The sequence below is a fragment of the Podarcis raffonei genome, chromosome 14, assembly GCF_027172205.1.
Source record: "Podarcis raffonei isolate rPodRaf1 chromosome 14, rPodRaf1.pri, whole genome shotgun sequence".
NCBI lineage: Eukaryota > Metazoa > Chordata > Lepidosauria > Squamata > Lacertidae > Podarcis > Podarcis raffonei.
In genome coordinates, this window is record NC_070615.1 from 18,689,527 (window position 1) to 18,710,624 (window position 21,098).

The 21,098-nt window shown below is 47.3% G+C and overlaps 1 protein-coding gene and 1 long non-coding RNA gene across 5 annotated transcripts in view; one reads left to right on the plus strand and one right to left on the minus strand.

The window, feature by feature from the left end:
- Positions 1-366: 366 nt before the first annotated feature.
- Positions 367-2,007, minus strand: LOC128401336 (uncharacterized). Its single transcript, XR_008327461.1, has 2 exons — positions 1,468-2,007; positions 367-675 (listed from the first exon to the last, which is right to left on the minus strand). It is a non-coding gene; the product is annotated as an uncharacterized LOC128401336 (long non-coding RNA).
- Positions 2,008-2,094: 87 nt separating this feature from the next.
- NTRK3 (neurotrophic receptor tyrosine kinase 3) overlaps positions 2,095-21,098 on the plus strand; it is a 402,429-nt gene continuing 383,425 nt past the window's right edge. For 2 of the 4 annotated variants that reach the window (XR_008327460.1, XM_053364232.1), the window contains exon 1: positions 2,122-3,040. Coding sequence is in view for 3 of the 4 variants with exons in the window: in XM_053364232.1 (XP_053220207.1) it covers positions 2,793-3,040 (248 nt within the window). In the remaining variant the exon portion in view is untranslated. Of the gene's footprint in view, positions 3,041-21,098 lie in introns of all 4 variants that reach the window. The other 2 variants (XM_053364230.1, XM_053364231.1) reach the window with 2 other exon arrangements.

Below are 21,098 nucleotides of genomic sequence, written 5' to 3' on the forward strand. Positions count from 1 at the left end.
GTTCCATAGTTTAACTATGCGCTGGCTGGTGGCATGATGGACCAGCTTCCACTGCCTGTGGGTGGGCAAGAAGAGCTACATCAAAACATCTGGAGAGGACTAGGTATGCAAAGACTGGCCAACACAGATGAGCAGAGGGGTCTCTGAGGTTTCAGACCCGAGCCTTCTGCTCCCTACCTGAAGATGCTGGAGACTCAGTCTAGCCCCTTCTGTATGCAAAGCACATAGAGCTTATGCCCCCTTTCTCCTTCTGATCAAGGGATCTTGTTCAGCATCATGACTCATGCATAAATACCAGGAGGGGGCTTCTCTCCTAAGGGGGGCATTTTCACTCTCTCTCTCTCTCTCTCTCTCTTTTTTTTTTGCTTTCTAAAATAAAACCTCTTTTCCTCCGCTGATGCAAAGAGTGCTCCTGTTTCTCGGTCGGAGTGGGGTAGCAGTTAACTCAGCTCCAATAAGTTTGGGAAACACTGGGCTCGAAGAACGAAGCTTTTCCGGCGCAGTGTTTCTCCCCCTCTCCAAGAAACCAGGAATTCTTTCCCCAGGATTGCGAAAAGAGAGGAGGAAAGGGAGAGATCGAGAAGCCGGAGAGGGAGATAGATGGATCCACCTGTAAGCCCGCGCGGTCCTGCGGCTGGAAACCTCGAAACTCCGCCGCCTTCGTGGCTCTTGTGTCTGTGTGCAAAGGAGCAGAAACAAGAGGCGATTAAAAGAGATGGGGAAGGGGGGGGGAGGAGAAGCCACAGAGGTGGGGGAAGAGGAAAGCGCCATAGTGGAGAAGCAAAGCAAATTAAGCAGAGCTCTGATCTGCTTGGGTTGCCGCCTGCCCCAAAATGCACCCTGCATCTTAATTCGCTTCAGCGTTGCTTACACACGCACACACATCTCCCGGTGCCATTTCGGCTCCCTGAAATCAGCCCCCACCACCATCATTCTTTTCCTCTTCTTTTATTTATCCCTGCAAAAACCCGCCACTACTCTTTTGGACGCCCCCTTTGCAATTTCCCAAACAGTCTCCCCCTTCCCCCCTGGCAGGTCCCCTCCCCCTTTTAAGTCCTTCGCTCATTTCTTTCTCTCTTTTTCTTCAGACTCATTTATTTCTCTTCTTTTAAAGCTTGGGAATCCGACTTGAAGAAATAAAATAAAATGCACCAACACACCACTATTATTATTATTATTTACAAATATTATTATTCCTTTTGGATGCAGGAAAAGATAAACATTCCCCTTCTCTTGTTTGCAGATTCTGACTTATTTGCTCGTGGGGTGTATCTCTCTTCGTCGCAAATTCTGCTTTTTTCAGAAAACCAGATTGCCGGAATAGAGACGTGATTGGCGCGTTGTGTGTGTGTGTGTGTGTGTGTGTGTGTGTGAGAGAGAGAGAGAGAGAGAGAGAGAGAGAGGAGCCACAACAAGAGTGGACCCACTCCCCCGTCCGGTTGCAATCCCACCCGGAACTTTTCTCACGTGCAGATCTCGCCAGGAACGTTTCCTCGGGTGTACGCCAGCCCAGTCCACCCGCGAGTGGCACAGGTCAGCCGCGCAGTCACGAGCGCAGGCTGCGCGCCCACGTGGTTCTCAAGCCCTTTTCCTGCGCGTGTTTCCTCCAAAGTAAAAGACCCCCCCTTCGATTTCCAGAGTTCAGCAGAGCCTCCTTCCCAGGAAAAGGCGCCCGCAGGATCGTCGCCCCTTCCCTCGATCTCATCGCGGGCAGAGTTCCCGAGGATCGACGTGCCTTAGAGGCTCGCTAGTTCCCCCCACTCGCCAATCTACCCCCTCCCCTAAGAGGTAGTAGGCGATATTGCGAAGCGGGCGAGGAAATCCTCCTTTCAACAACCAACAAACAGTCGCCCACCGCGCAGGCTGAGGGGGTTCCCTCTTGCACCTCGGCATTGCACGGCGGAGGGGTGGGGAGGAGAAAATTAATCTCTCGCGCTATATCGCTTGCGCGCATATTACATCTTTCTGCAGCACTGCTGGGCGTGGGAAGGGCTAGCTGGCCGGGTTGGAGGGGACACACACACACACACACACGACAGGAGGCGGCGGCGAAGGAGGAGGAGGAGGAGGCAGGGAGCCCCCCCCCTTCTCGTGCCCCTCCATCTCCTCCTCTCCCTCTGCGTGGCGTTTTTTCTTGCAGGTGTTTCAATTTTAATTCTGCCCGGTAGGTGGGACTTGGTGACTTTAAGCACCATCATATTTCTCCCCCACCCTCCTCTCTCTCTTCCTTTCCTCCTCTCCCTCCTCCTCCTCCTCCTCTCCTCGCTGCCGCTGCTGCTGCCTTCCCCCCTCTTCTGTTGCAATCTTCACAAGTCTCTGGGAGAGCAGCGAGCGAGCGAGCTACGGTGGATCAACAAGGCACCGAGAAACGCCAGCCGCACCGCGCACACACCAGCCAGCCAGCCAGCCAGCCGCGATGCAGCGCTCACCGCTACAGGAGAGGGAATAAGCCAGCCTCGCCGACCTGCCCATCATGAGTCTATCGATAGAAGGATTTTTTCTCTACATGCCTCCGATCGCTTGAGGGTGGTTTATTTTGTCTTCTTTTTTTTTTTGCTTCCTCCCCTGTCCTCGCCCCCCCTTTCCCTTAAAACCTCTCTCTCTCCCCCTCTCCTCCGTGTCCTCCCCTCTTTCCCCTCCCTTTCCACAACCTCCCCCCTCTTATTTCTTTCTCTCTCCACCCCCCTCCCCCCTCTCTCTTTTGGATCCCCATCAGGCTTAATTTTTTTAAAAATTTTTTTATTTTGTATATATCAGTAATTCTTCTGAAATAAAGCCACAGCGAATCGAAGATGGATGTCTTGTTTTGTCCGACCAAATGTAGTTTTTGGAAGGTTTTCTGGCTCTGGAGCATTTGGGGAGACTTCTTGGTTTCCGTCTTGGGTTGCCCTGCCAACTGCCTTTGCAATAAGACCGAGATCAATTGCAAAAAGCCGGACGATGGGAACCTCTTCCCCCTTTTGGAAGGGCAAGATTCAGGCACGAGCAACGGGAATACCAGCATCAACATCACGGACATCTCTAGGAATATCACTTCGATGTAAGTCTTGTTTCTTCACCCCCCCCCAAAAAAATCCCTCCCCATTTCTCTCTCTCCCCAAAGCTGTGTATTAGTACATGCATGTGATATTTGCGAAGGGGGATAATGGGGTGCCTTGTGTACCGAATAGAATAGATGCCCCTTCCCACTGCTCTCGTTCTCTGTGTATAAAGATCGGGGCATGTGCATTTCACTGAATGCAGATCTCCCTTTGGTTCTCTTTCAAAAATATATATGTGTGTGTCTGTGGGAGGGAGGCCCCTCCAAATCCCTCCTCCTCCTGCTGAAAAAAGCAACAGTTTGGATCAGACTTGCCATGGCTATGAAGTCAATAAGGGTTTGTTAGCACCCTCAGGAAGAGGGAACCTCTGGCTATGTGTGTGCCTGTGCATAGATGTGTCTGGAAGATCATGTACGATGAAACCTCCAGTCTCTGGCTTGCTTTAACTGTGTCCGAAGAGGAACACACACTCTCTCGCTTTGGGAGACTTGCCATGATAATAGGATGGGTTTTTTCTCCCTCTTTCTCCACTCCAGTTCTCCTTTCTGTGTCCCCGTTTGTGCCTTTTCTCTCTCTCTTTTTAAAAAAAGAAGCTTCACCGACCCTGCAGCTTTTCTCTCTTCAATGCACACATAGATTTTGGAAATAAGACAGGGAGGGTTGTCCCTTAAGTAGCTTATTCCAGATCACATTGTGAAATATATTTTGTTGTTGTTGTTTGTTGCAAACAAGGACTCTAATGCTAGAGCAGCTTTCCTGTAGCTTTCCCCCCTCTTGCAGTAGATGTTTTGATCTCACAGTCACTGGGGTGGGGGTTGTGGAACCAGGGAAATACACACACACACGCGCAGACACACACACACACACTTAGTGGAGTGTCTCTTTTAAAAAAATAAATAAAACAAATGTGATTGTTTTTGTTTTTATAAAAAAAATCCAAGTTCCTTTATTCTTGTTAGGAGATCCTGGTGGATAAATCTCAGGCAAAAGCCCATGGACCTGAGAGAGGCAAGAGTGAGTAAGTAAGGGAGGGAGAGTAAGGGGGAGAGGGACCATCCTTACCACTCTTCTTACAAGCTCCGTTCATCTAGATTTTAATTCTGTATATATTTATTTTAAAAAGAGCCATATCTGCTGAGATCTCTGCATGGTGTTGGTTTCCAACAATGCAGATATATCTTTTCCTTTTTGGGGAGGGCTGGGCGATGCTAAAACTCTGAGCCGTTTCATTAGCCTAATGCTAATTGAAATAGGGTTATTGTGCAGCCTCAGTAAGTTGCCCGTGGGAGTCAAATTAGGGTGTGGGAGTGAGGAAAGTGGATTTCTTTATTATTTTTCCTTTGGCAAGCAAATGCACAAAGGCCAGGACTGAGCAATGGGGGGGGGGAAAGGGTTGATTATTGGTTAATTAAAAGCCCAGTTGTACCCAACACATCATAGAAGGACTAGGACATAAGATGGAGACAGGTGCCTTAAGGATGCTCCTCTGTCTCCCCCCCCACCTTACCCAAAGGATGTGCTCTAAGTGCAGCTTTGGGGAAATGGCCCAAACATTCATTTGGAGAGCCGTGGCAACCTTGTCGTTTATTTATTTATCTTTTCTGCACCGTACAACTGGCGTGGCCGTCCTTAAAGCTGTCAGGAGTGGCCCTGCATGCTTTTCCAGGGATGGCTCTGTACAGAGGAAAGACTGTGTGCCCCAGCCTGGCAAATACATCTACAAAAGTTACAAGACTTCAGGGACTTGGGTGGCTGGAGAAAAAGGAAAGAAGGAATTCTCTTGAGGTTTGCAAAAGCTTCCCTGTTTGTGGTCACCTGGAGGTGACAGTAACTCACCAGAGGTGACTGGGCAAGTGGCTGTTTTTGAAGCCCCCAGTATGTTCCTTTGTAGCTGCCCCCTTGTTGCCCATTTTCTATTCTCCCTTTACTGAATATTCTCCCAATGAAAGCAGAGAAACCTACTCTGGGTATAGCACCACCATCCGTTCCCAGATGTGCCCCATTTTTCTGCTGCATGAGGAGTCTTCCAGGAAATACTAGGGAAAAAAGTGAAAGAAAGTAATGTATTCTCAGTTTGGTGTGGTTTGGCCTTTTAGCTTTTGAAAGCACACTTTGAAGGTGCTTTGAGCTAGTGCCAGCCCCCCCCCCCGCAAATCTCTAAACGAAACTATGTCTCGAAAGAGCCATTTCTAGAATTTTGCTCCATGTGTATTTAAGCCAGCGTGTCTATATCATAATCTGGACTGCTGGGGGAGATATGATTATGTGAATCTTTTGTATCCGGAAAATAACTTGACTGCTTTGAAAATGCTGATCAAGCTGTTAGCAAAGTAGATGGAGGGCCCTTTCAAACTCCAGAATGAGCAGAGGTTGTATGTGTGTGTGTTTTGAGAAAGAGAGAACGAATCTTTTTTAATGTCAGGAAATGATCTGAAGTTGTCAGGTTCACTGGAGGATTGAATCTGTCCTTGATCCAACTTCAGCCTTTCCAAATAGCTCAGGAAAAGGCACCGTTGTTGTTTTACAGCCTGGTTGTAATATTTTGCAAAATTATGGTTTGGGGCTAAGAAGACAAAGGAGGAAGATTAATTATTTTCTTGAAAAGGTGTGGGAACAACCCTTTAAATGTGCTTAGGAAATACGTAAGGATGGCAACATCATCCCTGGCTGTCAATCACAATAGCTGAACTTCATGTTCAGGGGCAGTCTACCACCAAGTGCCAGAGGCCGGTGACAAACAACAAAAGAGAGCTGATTCCTTCAAGTCTTGCTTGTGGGCTGCTCAAGGGGCACCTGGTTGGCCACTCTGGGGAACAGGATGCAGAATTAGACTGACCCTTGCATTGTCTATTATGGTATGTGCAATTATGGAAAGACTATCAATTTTTCCCTCTCTCCCTCCCATCCTCTGCTTATTAAAGGAGGTTACGGTGTGGGTGGGTGGAGGACTGTTTTAACAAAAGAAACATCTCACAAGGTTATGGCAGATGAATAGGTTCAGAGAGAAGATCAAGGGATCAACCTTTTCCTTTCTTCTGTTTTATGCTTAAGCCCCCTGATTTGCCCAGTAAGACGGTGCACAGCCCAGATGACAGGGTGAAGGGATGGGGAGATGTGTGAACCGCCTGCTCTGGACTTCCCTCTGTGAAATGGAGTAACCTCCTTTCTTCATTAAAGATGGCCTAACTGGTTTATTGTGAGATAACAGTCTCTCTGTTTAAGCCCAATTAGGGGCTTTTAATTTCATTAACTGTGTTGCTTGGTGGGGGCCACTTGCTTTGGAGAATTATGATAGTTGGAGACTTTCATTGGCTGTAGGTGCTTTCATGTGGGAAACGAAAAATCAAAATGGTAGCCGCTCTTCAAAATAATCTCAAGCCTTCCTTTCCCTTCTTTTCAGGAAGGAAGCCAGTGCTGCCTTTAGGCAGACTGAAGCAACTGCCTCAGGTGGCAGGTGCTGAGGGTTTTCCTCACAAACCCCTCCCCCTGCCATTACCCTGTGTTGCCACAGGGCCTGTTTTGGCCCACATAATTTGGCCTATTGCCTCTGGTGTGGAGGCAGATGAAATCCCACCACCAGTGTAGAAATAAGAGTCAGCTTCCAGTCCAAGCAGTTCCATTGGGGACTCGTGGGTCAGAGAAGGCAGGAACTCAGCCATAGGTGGAGCAGAGCCCACTAAACCTAGTGCTGTCTCCATCCTCTCCTCTGATGAGGCCTGCAGGTGCAACACTGAGACTTAAGGAGGAGGAGCTCACAGTCAGTGATACTTTCTGGAATGGTGGTAAGCAAGAAGGGGGGGGGGGCTCACTAAGGTTGGTAGGGCAATGCGCTGTTCACCCTAATGGATCAGCCTTCACTGTCCCCAGAACAGGAGGGGGCACTGTCATGTTCTTTTCCTTCTGCAGCAAAACATCTTTGGTTGGTTCTTACAAGAGCTTGGAATGGGAAAACTGGCACCACTTTGGGGTTATCCTGTCTAAGGCAAGATTGCTTCAGAAAGTGTCCTACTAATGGCAGCTGCAAACAGGCCCCATGGTTGAGAGGTTCAGTAAGAGAGATATGGAGGAGAGATATTGTGGAGGAGAGATATTGACAGATATTGATGGCTAGCTGGAAGGGGAAGGACCATAGCTTAGTGGTGGGGCATGCTATGCATATGAGAACACCCAGGCTCTTTCACTGGCTTCTTCAGGTAGGGCTGAGAGAGACTGCTCCCTCTCTCTCAAACCATGGGAGGCCATTGCCAGTCAGTATAGGCCAGTAGTCTTCAACCATAAGAACACATGGAGAACCCTGCTGGATCGGGTCAATGGACCATCTAGTCCAGCATCCTGCTTTTACACTGGGCACTCAGATGCCTTTGGGAAACCTTCAAGTAGGACCTGAGCTCAAGAGCATTCTTCCCTCCATTTGGGGCTCCATTATGTAATCTTTTACCATATATTTGCATGGTGGTAGCGCTCCTGTTGTGACCCACCTTGGATCAGGCCAGTGGTGGGTCCTGACCCACCAGCTGAAGACCAGTGGTAGACAGTGCTGAGGCAGATTGACCAGTGGTTTCACTTGGTGCAAGTCAACTTCTTAATGCTCCTCAGCAAAGAAAGAGCTGGTGCTCATAAATGCACAGGCCTATCTACAAGCCAAGGTCTGCGAGTTGGCTGCAACCTGACTGTGTGCCCTCAATACCACCGCCATAGCGGTGGAACCATAATGTTTTCTGATATGGTGGTGTGGAGCTGTGTGTTTGTTCTTTCACTAATCTTGATTAGGTTGAGTTTGGCTTGTATGGTTTTTTTGGGGGAGGGGTCTTGGCAGAAGTCTGCTTGGCTTCAAAACAACTGGGGAGGAGATGATAGCCAAAAGAGAAAAGCGAGAAGGAGCCTCCTCACCACAAGAACTTATATTTTGAAATCAGCTCTATACTCTCTGGCCTTGGGCCATCCCCTGGAGGCCTCCATCCTGATTATTGGGTTTTAAACATCAGATGTTCTTTATTATGGTCAAATAGTTATGTTATCATTGTTATGGCATGTGTGCCTGTAATACACACAAGACACAAAATATATATAAGAAGCTGCCTTACAGAGCCTGGTTACCGCTCTATCTATCTTGGTGCTACATATCCCAGGAATAACCAATGTGGCACCTTCTAGATGCTCTTGGACTATAAGTCCCATCAGCCCCAGCCATCATGGCCAGTGATCAGGGATGATAGTTCAGCACCATCTGGAGAGTACTGCATTGGTTGCCTTTTATCTACTCTGACCAGAAGCATCTCTCCAAGATCTGACACAGAAGTTTTAAACTGGAGATGCCTTCTACATTTCAAGCATGTGTCCTGATGCTGAGTGCAAAGCGTTTGTGAGTCATCAATAGTGCTGAATCAGTCTGCCAGACCTCATAATAGCATTTATATGGCACTTTAGAAGTGTTCAAATTGCAAAGCATACATTAGCTTGTAAACTTTAGAACAACCCCTGTGCAGGAAGTTCAGCATTAACTCCCTATTGTGGGAAGCAGGTGGTGGTGTAGCCTATATAAAGCAGCTTGCCTGAGGTCACCTAAAGAGTTTGTGGTAGAGGTAAGATTGGGCATCCATACATTCTTGGCTTCCTGCTCATCTGTTCTTCCAATCCAGTGGTTAAAGTGTTAGATGAAGACTGGATGGACTCAGCTGTGAAGCTCATTGAGTAACCATGGACCAACCATCTTCTCTCAACCTAAACTACTTCACAGGGAGGTCATGAAGACTTAAAAGGGACACCCTCCTTGGAGGGAAGGTGGATATACATGTAAATATGCAGTAAACAATCACAATCAACACCGAACTGATCTCTCAAGTTGATTGCCTTCAGTTCAGATGGACTAGCTTGATTGTTGCAAGTGGAAGCACCTTAATCATTCTATATCCATCCATTCATTTCATATCCACAGAGCTCAAGGTGGCACAGATGCTTCTCCCCTTTCTTATTTTATCCTAAAAAATTTCTCTGAGAGGAAGGGTAGACTGAGAGATAGCGGCTGGCCCAAGATAATCTAGTGAGCTTCATGGCTGAATGGGTTTTGAGCCCTGATTGCCCAAGTTCTAGCCCAATACTTTAACCACTACCCCAGTTGTGCCAAAGCTCCAGTGGTAGCTCCACCCTGTTCCCACTCATCAGCTGGTACCTCCTTCTTAGAGGTACTTCCTGAATTTTGTGGTTTGCCATTACAGTTTCTGATTAAACAACATCTCATGGAAGTTTCTTTAGCTCCTCCCTTGAACTATTGGGCAAGTTAATGGAGATGGAGTAACAGGTTGTTGAAAAACATTGGCATGTGAATAGGATGAAGTGGGCAAGAACCTTTCTGGTCAGTTCATCAGTCACCCAGTTAGGAGCATAGGAAGCTTCCTTGTACCAAGTGAGATCATGAGTCTATCCAGCTTGACATTCTCTACACTAACTGGCAGTGACTCTCTAGGGTTTCAGACCAGGAGTCTTCCCCAGTCCTATCCAGGCATGCTGAAGACTGAACCTGAAACGTTTTGTATGTAGAGCGTGTACTCTAGCATTTTGCTGTGGCCCTTCTGTTTCCATCTTGTTCCACCTGGTATATGGCAAAAGGATCAACTGATGACCTTGACTGGTCTCTCTTCTGTCATCAACGGGACGGTTATGAGAGGTTCTTTTCATAAGAGCTGTTCTCCTGAGACCCTCATCTCTGTTCTCATGCTTCTTCCTGCATCTGGGAAGCATATAGATTTGAATCTGGCCAGAACATAAGCAGGCCTTTATTTAATTGTGTTGGTTGAACCCTGGCCAAAAACTGATGCATCCGATGGCCATGCTGGCTTGTTGCAATGGGTTTTCGTTGCTTTTGCTTGTCTTTCTGCCTGCAGAATGGTGGCAATACAACTGGGCAGTGGTTATGGTAAAACCAAGGCTGAAGAGCCTGTGACCCTCCAGAAGTTGTAGGGCTTGCCCATCATCCATGACCATTGGCCATTCTTGAAGGAGAAGGAGCTGATGGGAATTGGAACCAACAGCATCTAGAGGGCTTCAGACAGTGGTGGCTGGTGCCCTTTGCAGCTGGTGAGGTGCCAGAACTGAATTCTGGTGAGTTCCAGCTGAAAAAAGCCCTGGGAGGAACCAACTATTTCTAATTTTATCCCTATCCTTCTCCCTGCTGGGTTCTACAAGGTCATTCTCAAGCCTGAGAATGGTGGGGCAGCTCCCCGTTTGTCCAAATGGACCAGCCTCTACTGTCTGCAGACCCCCAGCCCTGCTGTACCATAGCCACTGCCCCAGCACATCCCCGTGACAACATCTGTTTGTGTTGTGCCTCTGATGGCTGCTTGCAGATGTGTCTACTGGAATGGCGATACCAGCCTGAGGTGCTGCAAGGTGGGGTGGTACTGGCAAAAGCCCAGGCGCTCCCCCCTTGAAGCAAAGAACCCCAGCCTGCTGCTACCTTCCAAATTTGGCTGCTCTGCACCATCCGTTGCCTCGGCGTGATATGATCATCCTCGGTGTAACTCAGTCTGCTCGTTTAAATGCTTGTTGAGAAATTGAACAAAAGCCTCAATTAATTAACGTTCTGCTTTGGATGGGTTTTTCCTTTTCTCCCCCCCCCCCCGTTTCTCGTCCTCTCCTCTTCTCCTTCTGCTCTCTCCTCCTCGATCGCAAAACCGTCATTTTTGTCGGGGGCGAAGCAAGTGCTGTATGCTATTGTGTGCTGCAAAAGAGAACCAAGGTCAGGGGCAACCGGAGGGAGTGGGAGAGTCTGAGAAAGAGAGGTGTGGGCTGGGAGAGTGTTACTTAGTGAGAACTCAGAAGCTTTCTCAGAGATGATGCCTCGTGTATGTCTAAGGTGGAGGAGGACTGACGAATCACTAGACTTTTATTTATTTATTTTTGCCAGCACACACAGGGCAGAATAGAAGACAGTGTAGATTCACAACTGCCCTGTCCTCCTCCTGATGGAGGAACTATAGCTCAGTGTTAGAGCATCTGCTTTGTATGGAGAAAGTACATTTCCGAGCACAATTCAAAGTGTTGGTGCTGACCTTTAATGCCCTGAATGGTCTCAGCCCAGTATACCCAAAGGAGTGTCTCCACCCATCGTTCAGCCTGGACACTGAGGTCCAGCTCCAAGGACCTTCTGGTGGTTCCCTCACTGCGAGAAGTGAGGTTACAGTGAACCAGGCAGAGGGCCTTCTCGGTAGTGGCGCAAGCCCTGTGGAACGCCCTCCCATCAGATGTCAAAGAAATAAACAACTATCTGACTTTTAGAAGACATCTGATGGCAGCCGTGTTGATCTTTTATCACTTTTATTTTTAATAATATTCTGTTGGGAGCCACCCAGAGTGGCTGGGAAAACCCAGTCAGATGGGTGTGGTATTATTATTATTATTATGTCAAAGAGAAAAACAACTACCAGACTTTTAGAAGACATCTGAAGGCAGCCCTGTTTAGGTAAACCTGTTTAGGTAAACCTGTTTAGGTAAACATTGTTTAGTGTTTGATGGTGTATTGTATTTTAATATTTTGTTGGAAGCCACTCAGAGTGGCTGGGGAAACCCAGCCAGATGGGCGGAGTATAAATAAATAAATTTATTATTATTATTATTAGACCCAGGTTCAATCCCTGGCATCTCCAGGCAGCGCTGGGAGACACACTTCTCTGAAATCCTGGAGAGAAGAAGGCAGTCAGGGTAGACCATTGGATGGACCAATGGTCTGACTCAGTCCCTTGTAGCTTCCTTTGTTCCTACGTTGATTGCTTTTGTGGAGAATAGAGAAACAGAAGTTTGAATGCTTGCTGAAAGTAGCCTACTGTACCAAGGCAAACTTTTTATTAATTGCTCTGCCCACTCTTGCCTCTGTGTTCACCCACAGTGCATTCATGAGCTTAGTCTTACCTTCTCTCCTCTCCATTATAATTTACTTGGGTGTGTGTGAAAGAGAGGTTTAAATCCCTCCCTTGGCCATGAAGCTCAATGAGTGACCTTGAGTGGACTGCATTTTCTCCCTGTCTAACCTACCTCACAAGGTTGTTGTGAGTAGATGCAGTGGCGATGACTATGCCCAATAGCCTGAGTTTCTTGGAGGAAGAGCACAGCAACAGCAAGCCTTCAGCCCCTCTTTATCAGGGTGTGTTCAGAGCATTCAGTACCCCTCCCACCAATTCATGACAACAGGGATGACTTACCTGGTGTACCTCTGCATGAGTAGGCATTCAGGGCTTCCTCCCGCCTAATGAGCACTGACTTGTGCAGAGACACAAGGAGAGAGGGGTTCTCTTCTACCAATGGGCAATACTTGCCCCTCCTTTAAAAGGAACCCTTTATGGGGTTAAGGGTGCAGGGAACCTCCAATTTTAATAGGGAAAAATGTTTCTCTTATCAGATGTTGAGGCAACACTGCTTTAATGAGCTAGCTGGGCTTCCTAGGAAAAGCAAGCAGAGCCCTCCTGTGGAGGAGTGTGGTTCTCTTGGCTTTCTGTTGAATAGCTGGAGACCTGAGTCCTCTTTCCCGAAAATGCTGCAAATAGTTCTGTCTTTATGATTCCAGGGATCAGGTCTCAACAGTGAGCCACTAAGCTCTTCTTGTCCCTTGGGAGTCACATGAGCAGAGCCATTATCTGTTGTCATGTAGAGCTGGGCATAATCCTTGGGTGAACAGCTGTTCCAGAGGACAGGACATCACTGAGCACCAGCTACCTGAGCATTCTCTCCGGAGACTGAAGTTTTGTCTCTCCTCCCTCCCCTCTTTTGGACAAATGTTGTATAACCAACAAACAATGCTGGTCTTCACCTCCTCACAAGGACCACATTGTCTTGCTACAAGATGCATGTTGACCTTTGATGCACTGGCAGAATCCAAAGCCTGTGGACTGTTGGCTGTGAGTTATGTTTGCAGTTCCCATTCATTAAACTTCAGAGAAAGTGTGTGCTTAGCCTGGCTCATTTGCTTTATTTAATCAGTTGGGGCAATGGTTTTCAAGCTGCGTCCTAGAGAAGCCCACAGTTCTCTGACAGCTTCCCAGGAGTTGCTTAAGAAAATAGATCAGTAGTGGTGGACAAGCTCCCTTGAAAGTCAGTTTGCCCATTGCAGTTGATCTTCTGCATCCTCACCATACTACAATTTCTAATATTCTTTTTGAGAAACCATCCCAAACCAGTCCTAGGCCTAATCCTTGCCATTTCTGGGTAGGACTGGGTAAGACTCATATCTGAAACCCTGGAGACCAGTCAGTGTAGACAATAGGAGCTAGATGGACCAATGGCCTGACTGTGAATAAGGCACTGCCTGGTTCTACACCAGCTTTCAATCTTGAGCTTAAACACATGCTCAGCAGCCTCATGTGATGCTCAGCTGTAGCATTTCAGATTACAAATTGAAAAGTTTTCCTGTTTCAATGCTTTCGCATATCTTCCCATATACATATAAATGTAAGACTGTTGTCACGCTGCAGTTTTTGTGGTTGTTGATAGCAGCGGCAACCTCTAGTTAAAAACTGCCTGCCAAACTTGCATACTGGAAAGAGAGCTCTGGTCTTTCATTCTCCTTGATATGCTAGTCTTCTAAATGTAGGGAGAAGTTGGCCAGGGCATCATTTAAACATGAGATCCCCACCTAAATCCTGACGTGGAATGGACTGACAACAGAGGAATCTCAGGAAGCAGTATATTGTGGGTGCTTCTCCACTAGGCATTTATCTCTCTCTCTTTCTTAAAAAATTGAAATATTTTCACATATAACGGTCATGTCTCCTTTTTGACAACCAGGCAATTCTTTTCATGATATTTTCAGATCCTCACTGCCATTGCACTGCAGCCCTTTTTGGTGTGAATTGCCTATACAGTGGTACCTCGGGTTACATACGCTTCAGGTTACATACGCTTCAGGTTACAGACTCCGCTAACCCAGAAATAGTGCTTCAGGTTAAGAACTTTGCTTCAGGATGAGAACAGAAACCGTCCGGTGGCGGCACGGCGGCAGCAGGAGGCCCCAGTAGCTAAAGTGGTGCTTCAGGTTAAGAACAGTTTCAGGTTAAGAACGGACCTCCGGAATGAATTAAGTATTTAGCCCAAGGTACCACTGTAGTACTATTGTCTCACTTGCGGCTGTGGAACGGTGAATACTCCGGAAGACCATTTTGTCCCATATAAATTGGTTGCTCAATAAGACTGGCAAGTGAGACTCTGTTGATTTCCTTTCCATCGGAACTCAAGCGAGTAGGTGACAGCAAAAGGCCCTCTTCAGTGGTGGTGCCTTGACTCTTGAATGCCCTCCCTCCATTTGCAGAGAGGGCATTCCTCTGAATACCAGTTGTTGGGAACTGCAAGTGGGGGCAAAGCTGTTGTGATCAAGCCCTGCTTGTGGGCTTCCCCTTAGCGCATCTGGCTGGCCACTGTGAGAACAGGCTGCTGGACTAGATAGGATCTCTTCTTAGGTTCTGCCAGTAGTTGACCTGGTGCAATCATTGTTATAATGTAGATCTCTGGCTAATATGGTCCAATTTTCTGTAGCTTATAATAAGCAACAATGGCTTTTATATCCCCCTTTTTTGGTTGCTGATTAGCGATTTTCATTATTTACTGCTATTTCATTCTTGTCTTAGGGATGGGGTTTGTGTGCGCACGCATGTAATTTATTTTTATGAGCCTATTGTAAGCTGCCTTCTGCATTTTTATGATGGAAAAGTATGATGTATGCATTCATGGAAGTTGTTAGTAATGGGATGAAATCGGCCTCTCTAGACCCAGTGCTCCTCTCTTCTTCCTTGCTGCCATTGCTATTGCCATTGCTATTGGTGGTGGTTAGAAATATGGACATAGCCGCGGGTGGGGGGACAGCGGATCAGCAGCCTCCCCTAAACCAAGTAAATAAAATAAAAATACTTAACTAAAAGTAGAAATAATCAGAATATTTGAAAGAAGAAGAAGAAGAAGAGTTTGGATTTGATACCCCACTTTATCACTACCCTAGGGAGTCTCAAAGCAGCTAACATTCTCTTTTCCCTTCCTCCCCCACAACAAACACTGTGAGGTGAGTGGGGCTGAGAGACTTCAAATAAGTGTGACTGGCCCAAGGTCACCCAGCAGCTGCATGTGGAGGAGCAGAGACGCGAACCCGGTTCCCCAGATTACGAGTCTATTGCTCTTAACCACTACACCACACTGGCTCACTTAGATGATGTTCTGGCGCATTCTGGTGACACAACTGGCATCCTGATTGAGCGACAGGCATGGCTTCTGCGAACTGACCAATCGTGTCACAGGTAGCTTGGTCCTGCCCTCCCCCCCTACAACATAAGTCCTGGCTACGCCCATGGTTATAAGAAGTAGGGGGGTGGAAATCAACCAGCTTCCCCCCCCCTCTGTTTCAGTAGCTGGTCAGAGTAAGGCTGGCGAACCTGACAAGCTTCATCAGTCTCAGCAGACTTTGGGGGAATTGCTGCAGAGGTGAGGGGGAAAGCCTTGTCAGCTTCACCATGTAGGCACATAAATGTTGGAGCAGGCGGCGATATATAATGTAATATATTTTTAAAGCACCTGTGAAATGGAGAAGACCTTTGCAGCAACTCTGGGGTGCGGAGAATGACAGAGCTGGTCAGTTTTGCCAGCTCTGGGTGCTGAGGTTGGTTTGGGGTGCGGGGAGGCTCGCCAATTTTACTACTGGCTTTTTGTTTTTTTAATGGTAGAGGCAGACGATTGATGTCACTGTTTGGGCTGGGGAGGGCTGCAGTTCCCATTTATATCAGAACTGCACAGTGCCCCCTTCCTTGCTGAAGACGAGTGGTGTTGACATCAAAATATTTGGAAAGCCAAACAAAAGCTTTCTGTTTGCCATCGCCCCAAGCATCTTGGAGGCTTAAGGGCCAGTTTATCAATTTTTGTGTCAAGCAGTAAAGCTTTTTCTGGGCTGTATCATTTCAAGCTCTGTCTCTCTGTCTCTCTCTGTGTGTGCACATCTCAGAATGCAAATGCACCTCCATGCTTGTGGAAAAAACAACACTATCAGGAGGAAGGCTAGACTGAACCTATTTCCTTAAGATATCTTGGGGGCAGAGGAGTCACAGACAGATGGTATGGTTCAGTGAGGATGGCGGTCAGCATCCAGGACAGGTAAAAAAAGATCTAAAATATCAGATGGCAGGTTCAATCCTCATATGGGACAGCTGCATATTCCTGCATTGTAGGGGGTTGGACTAGATGATCCTCAAGTTCCCTTCCAACTCTACAATTCTACAATGCTATGACCCCCAAGCCAAGGAGATAAGTAACTACACAGCCTATACAACTATACATCTATGATTCTATGGTCCGGTCTTTGGGGTCAGGAAGAGGCAAAGTGAATTCATTTAGCATAATATAAGGATTGGGGTCTTCTTTCTGTCTGCATTGCCTTTGGGGTAATATGTTTGGAGCTAAAATGTCAGCACTAAGTGGCACTCTAGCCAAATGTAGGTGGGCACCCCCTCCGTTCCCCTCTGTCTTTCTGTGCCACCCACATGATATTAGGCCAAAAACCCCCCCACATGTTGCCCACTTTCTTCTTCAAGACCTTTTCTCCCCTTTTCTCATGAGTTGCTGTGTGTTTGAAACAAAGTCTGGAGCAGTAATTATAAGGCAGGGATGGGAAGCCTGTGGCCCTCCTGGTATTTATTTAGTTAATTTATACCCCACTTTGTATTTCATCAGAAATCACTAAGTGGTTTACAAATCCCAACAAGAAGGAATCGATGCGAGAAATACAATATGAATTCTGCATTCGAATCCCAACAACACCACTACTACAGCTAGTACTTAGAAGTGCCGCAGCAGAGATCATTCTATCTGCAACTGAAGTGTTTAAACGGTTACTACTGTACTTGGCTAAGTCAACTAGCCAAGAAGGGGACCGGTGGAGGCATTGCTTAGCAACCAGGCAGAGTGGCATGATTTCATCTTATTTTATTAAGAAAATTTATATGCTGCTTGTTTGTAGTAAAACCTCTAAGCGCTTTACAAGAGATATTAAATGATGTCTACTGAGGTAGTACATGTTCTGATTGGCTGTGTAGTTTTAAGTGTGTGTGTGTGTATATGCATGTGCACACAAACACACGTTTGGTGGCTTTGCTTGACATAGCTGGAATGTGTATACAGTCTGTATAGGAAAAATACAGCTGATCCAAAACATCTCAGAAATTAATTTTTCTGGCAGATTTCCCCACCAAAGTTCCATTTCTTTTTCTTTAGCATTTTCTGAACTGTAGGGAATTTGAATCCCTCCTCTGCAGAATATTTAGCACAATAGTAGTAATAATAATAATAATAATAATAATAATAATAATAATAATAATAATAAATAATAATAATAATAATAATAATAATAATAGTAAATGCTCCATCCAGATTTCAATATCCACAAACAGTTTAGAGAATTCTAAGAGTAGACCTTATGAATAAGGTTTAGGGTTGATTTATGTCGGTTGCTATGAATGATCTACCTACCATGGAATGACAAGGTCATATGCACAAATGCAAACCTAGGAACATAAAAAGCTGCTTTATACCATTCATCTGTTTACTTCAGTATTGTCCACTCTGGCTGGTAGAGACTCTCTGTGGTTTCTTCCACTAATTTAAATGAAATCCCCACTTAATGCAACAGGTCCATGAATGACTTGCATGTGTGAGCCTGTTCTTCTGAAAACAGTGGTGCAAGCTGCCTTGGGAGTCTGTACAAGCCCCTTCTTGAACAGGCGGAAGTTGAGCAAATGTCTGCTTGGAGTGCATTTGGGTAGCTGCTCTCAAGCTTAGACGTTGCTCAAGATGAGGGCTGGGTAACCCTTTTCTGCTCGCGGACAGCATTCACACCCTCCAAGTGTTATTTTCCAGGGAAAGTCCTGGATATACAGAAGGCGTCCTGGTTTCTGATTTGATCGTGGAATGTCCTGCTTTTCCTTAGGACATCCTTATTTTCATCAGAGAAATGTTGGAGGGTATGGAGTAATGCGACCCCTGAGCCAAAGAGCCAAAGAGCAACTATACAAGCTTTAGAAGACATCTGAAGGGAGCCCTGTATAGGGACATTTTTAATGTTTAATGTTCTATTATGTTTTTATATATGTTAGAAGCCGCCCTGAGTGGCTGGGGCAACCCAGTCAGATGGGCGGGGTCTAAATAGTAAAAAAATATTATTATTATGGAATAGGACATCTCTATTTTCATCGGAGAAATGTTGGGAGGTATGAGAGTCTCCAGGCCTGAGGTTCTGAATGCTGCTCTCCCTCACCCATGCCCATGAGATGATGGGCGCCCTAGTCCACCACCATCTGTGGGTCTCTGGTTGACCATGAATTTGAGCTTGGGTTGAAGTGACACTAACCACATTCTCACCATGCATTTAAAGTGCTATGGCACCACTTTACACACACATGACTTCTCCCAGAGAATTCTGGGAGGTGTAATATGGTAAGAGTGTTGGTAAAGGTAAAGGGACCCCTGACCGTTAGGTCCAGTCGTGGACCACTCTGGGGTTGCGGCGCTCATCTCGGTTTACTGGCTGAGGGAGCCAGCGTACAGCTTCCGGGTCATGTGGCCAGCATGACTAAGCCGCTTCTGGTGAACCAGAGCAGCGCCCGGAAACACCATTTACCTTCCCGCCGGAGCGGTCCCTATTTATCTACTTGCACTTTGACGTGCTTTTGAACTGCTAGGTTGGCAGGAGCTGGGACTGAGCAACAGGAGCTCACCCTGTCGCGGGGATTCAAGCCACCAACCTTCTGATCGGCAAGCCCTAGGCTCTGTGGTTTAACCCACAGCGTCACCCACTGTGTAGTTACGAGACCCCTATTCCCCTCCCAGAGCTAAAATTCCCAAGGTTTCCTGGGGAAAGGGTTTGATGTTATACTACTCTGGGAATAACTGTAGTTCTGGGAAGGTGGTCTCCTAGCAGTTCTCAGCACCCTTAACAAACTACACTTCCCAGGATTCTTTGGGGGAAGCCATGCCGGTTCAAAGTAGTATCACAGTGATTTAAAGGGAGGCCACTGTCTCCCTGACCCGCAGGAAAAGGGCTTCTTTAACACCCCCTCTTCCACCCCCAGCATGAGGTCTTGTAGCCGTTTCAGGCTATGCAACTCAGCATCTCTATCCCAGAGAAAAGCCCAAAAGGAGGCTAATGGCAGCAGGAGTGATGATCTTGACAAGGGGGAAATTCTGCTACTGGTAACACCAGAGGTGCAGGGCTGAAAGAGCCCTTTGCTTTTTAGTTCAGTCGCCTATAGCATTCTGCTATAATCCAGGGGGGCGCTTCAAGTTTATGCCTATCCAGAGGTAGCTCACGGAGGCTGGATCGAGCAGCTAGTTGCCTAACTTAGTGATGCCTGCACCTTCTAAAATGCACAAGATGTTTGTTTTAATGAATTGACTAGGGAGCCCGGTCTCCATTCAGCAAACCCAACCCTACCCACCCCCCTCCTATGGTGTTGCTGTCGTTGTAACATTTGGTGCTGTGTAGGGCAGTTCTCACATTCTCTGCTTGCTATGTGATGCTGTGGGAGGGATGCTGGTACCCTAGCAGTGTGCGTGGGGAGGAAGCTGGCGTAGAGGAGTTGGGCCATCTGGCCATCTCTTACTTCTCTGCTTCAGCTGTAGCTCTGGAGTGAGGACCCTGCTGGCTGCCTCATCCCACCACCCTTCCTCCCTGTGCGTATTTCTTCTCCATAGGGACTCTGTCTGGGTGGGGAAGAGTGCCACCTACCTACCCTCTCTGCAAAACAACAGCCATCTGAACCTACTCTCTTGCGTCATGGCGGATAAAAGGGCGAGCGTTTTGGTCTCTGAGGTGCTGTTTGTCTCGTCGAACAGCCAAAACTAAAAGGGGGAAGGGGGCGTTCAGAGAGACTGTTTCTCAAGGCCGGCGGCAGATGCTCGAAAGCTCGGCCTTGAAAGCAAATTGCGTTATCGTTCCTCGGGAGACAGATGGGCAACCTGCGGCCCTCCCTCTCTCAACCCAGTTTAGTGCATCCTTTGGCCTGATCTCCAGTGGGTGGCAAGGGACAGAAAAGGGGGGAAATGGGGGGCTGTGGGGGGGATGAGAGAGAGAGAGAGGTGGTGGGAAGTGAGAGTGTGGGTGAGAAAGAGGGATGAGCATGAGTGTGTAGTTGTGCAATGGGGTGTCACTGAGTATGCACATATGTAAATGAGGGAGAGAAGGGTGGCAGTGAGTGGGTGAGAGATGGCAGAAAGTCTGTGAGCAAGAGGGTGGTGGCCTCATTTGCATTTCATGGAATCATAGAATTGTAGAGTTGGAAGGGACATCAAGTGTCATCTAGTCCAACCTGCTGCAATGTAGGACTCCCAGCTAAAGCATCCATGACAGGTGGCCGTCCAGCCCTGCTCACTTTTGACTCTGGCCCTGTCCTCTGCCAATTTGCAGCCCCTGGCTGATTACCCCCAGGGGACTACAGTCCTTAAAAAAAATAAGGATGCCCTCCTCTGGTTCCCACCTAGCCTCATATCTCACATCCATGATGGATTCATCGGAAGCCTTCGGAAAGTTGATATCTTTCTCAGGACCTCTGCAGCTGATTTTTAAAAGCCTAGTGGTCCCCTCTCTCCATTCTCTATGCTCGTCTTATTGATCAATGATAACATATTTGTTTGACAGTATTCCATCTCTCAGATCCAAAGAGCTCCACAAGGTGGCTTAAAGGTAAAGGTACCCCTGACCGTTCGGTCCAGTTGTGGACAACTCTGGGGTTGCGGTGCTCATCTCGCTCTATAGGCCGAGGGAGCTGGCATACAGATTCCGGGTCATCTGGCCAGCATGACTAAGCCGCTTCTGGCAATCCAGAGCAACACACAGAAACGCCGTTTACCTTCCTGCCAGAGCGGTACCTATTTATCTACTTGCACTTCATGCTTTCGTACTGCTAGGTTGGCAGGAGCTGGGACCGAACAATGGGAGCTCACCCCGTCGTGGGGATTCAAACCGCCGACCTTCTGTTTGGCAAGTCCTAGGCTCAGTGGTTTAGACCACAGCACTACCTGCATTCCCCACAAGGTGGCTTAGAG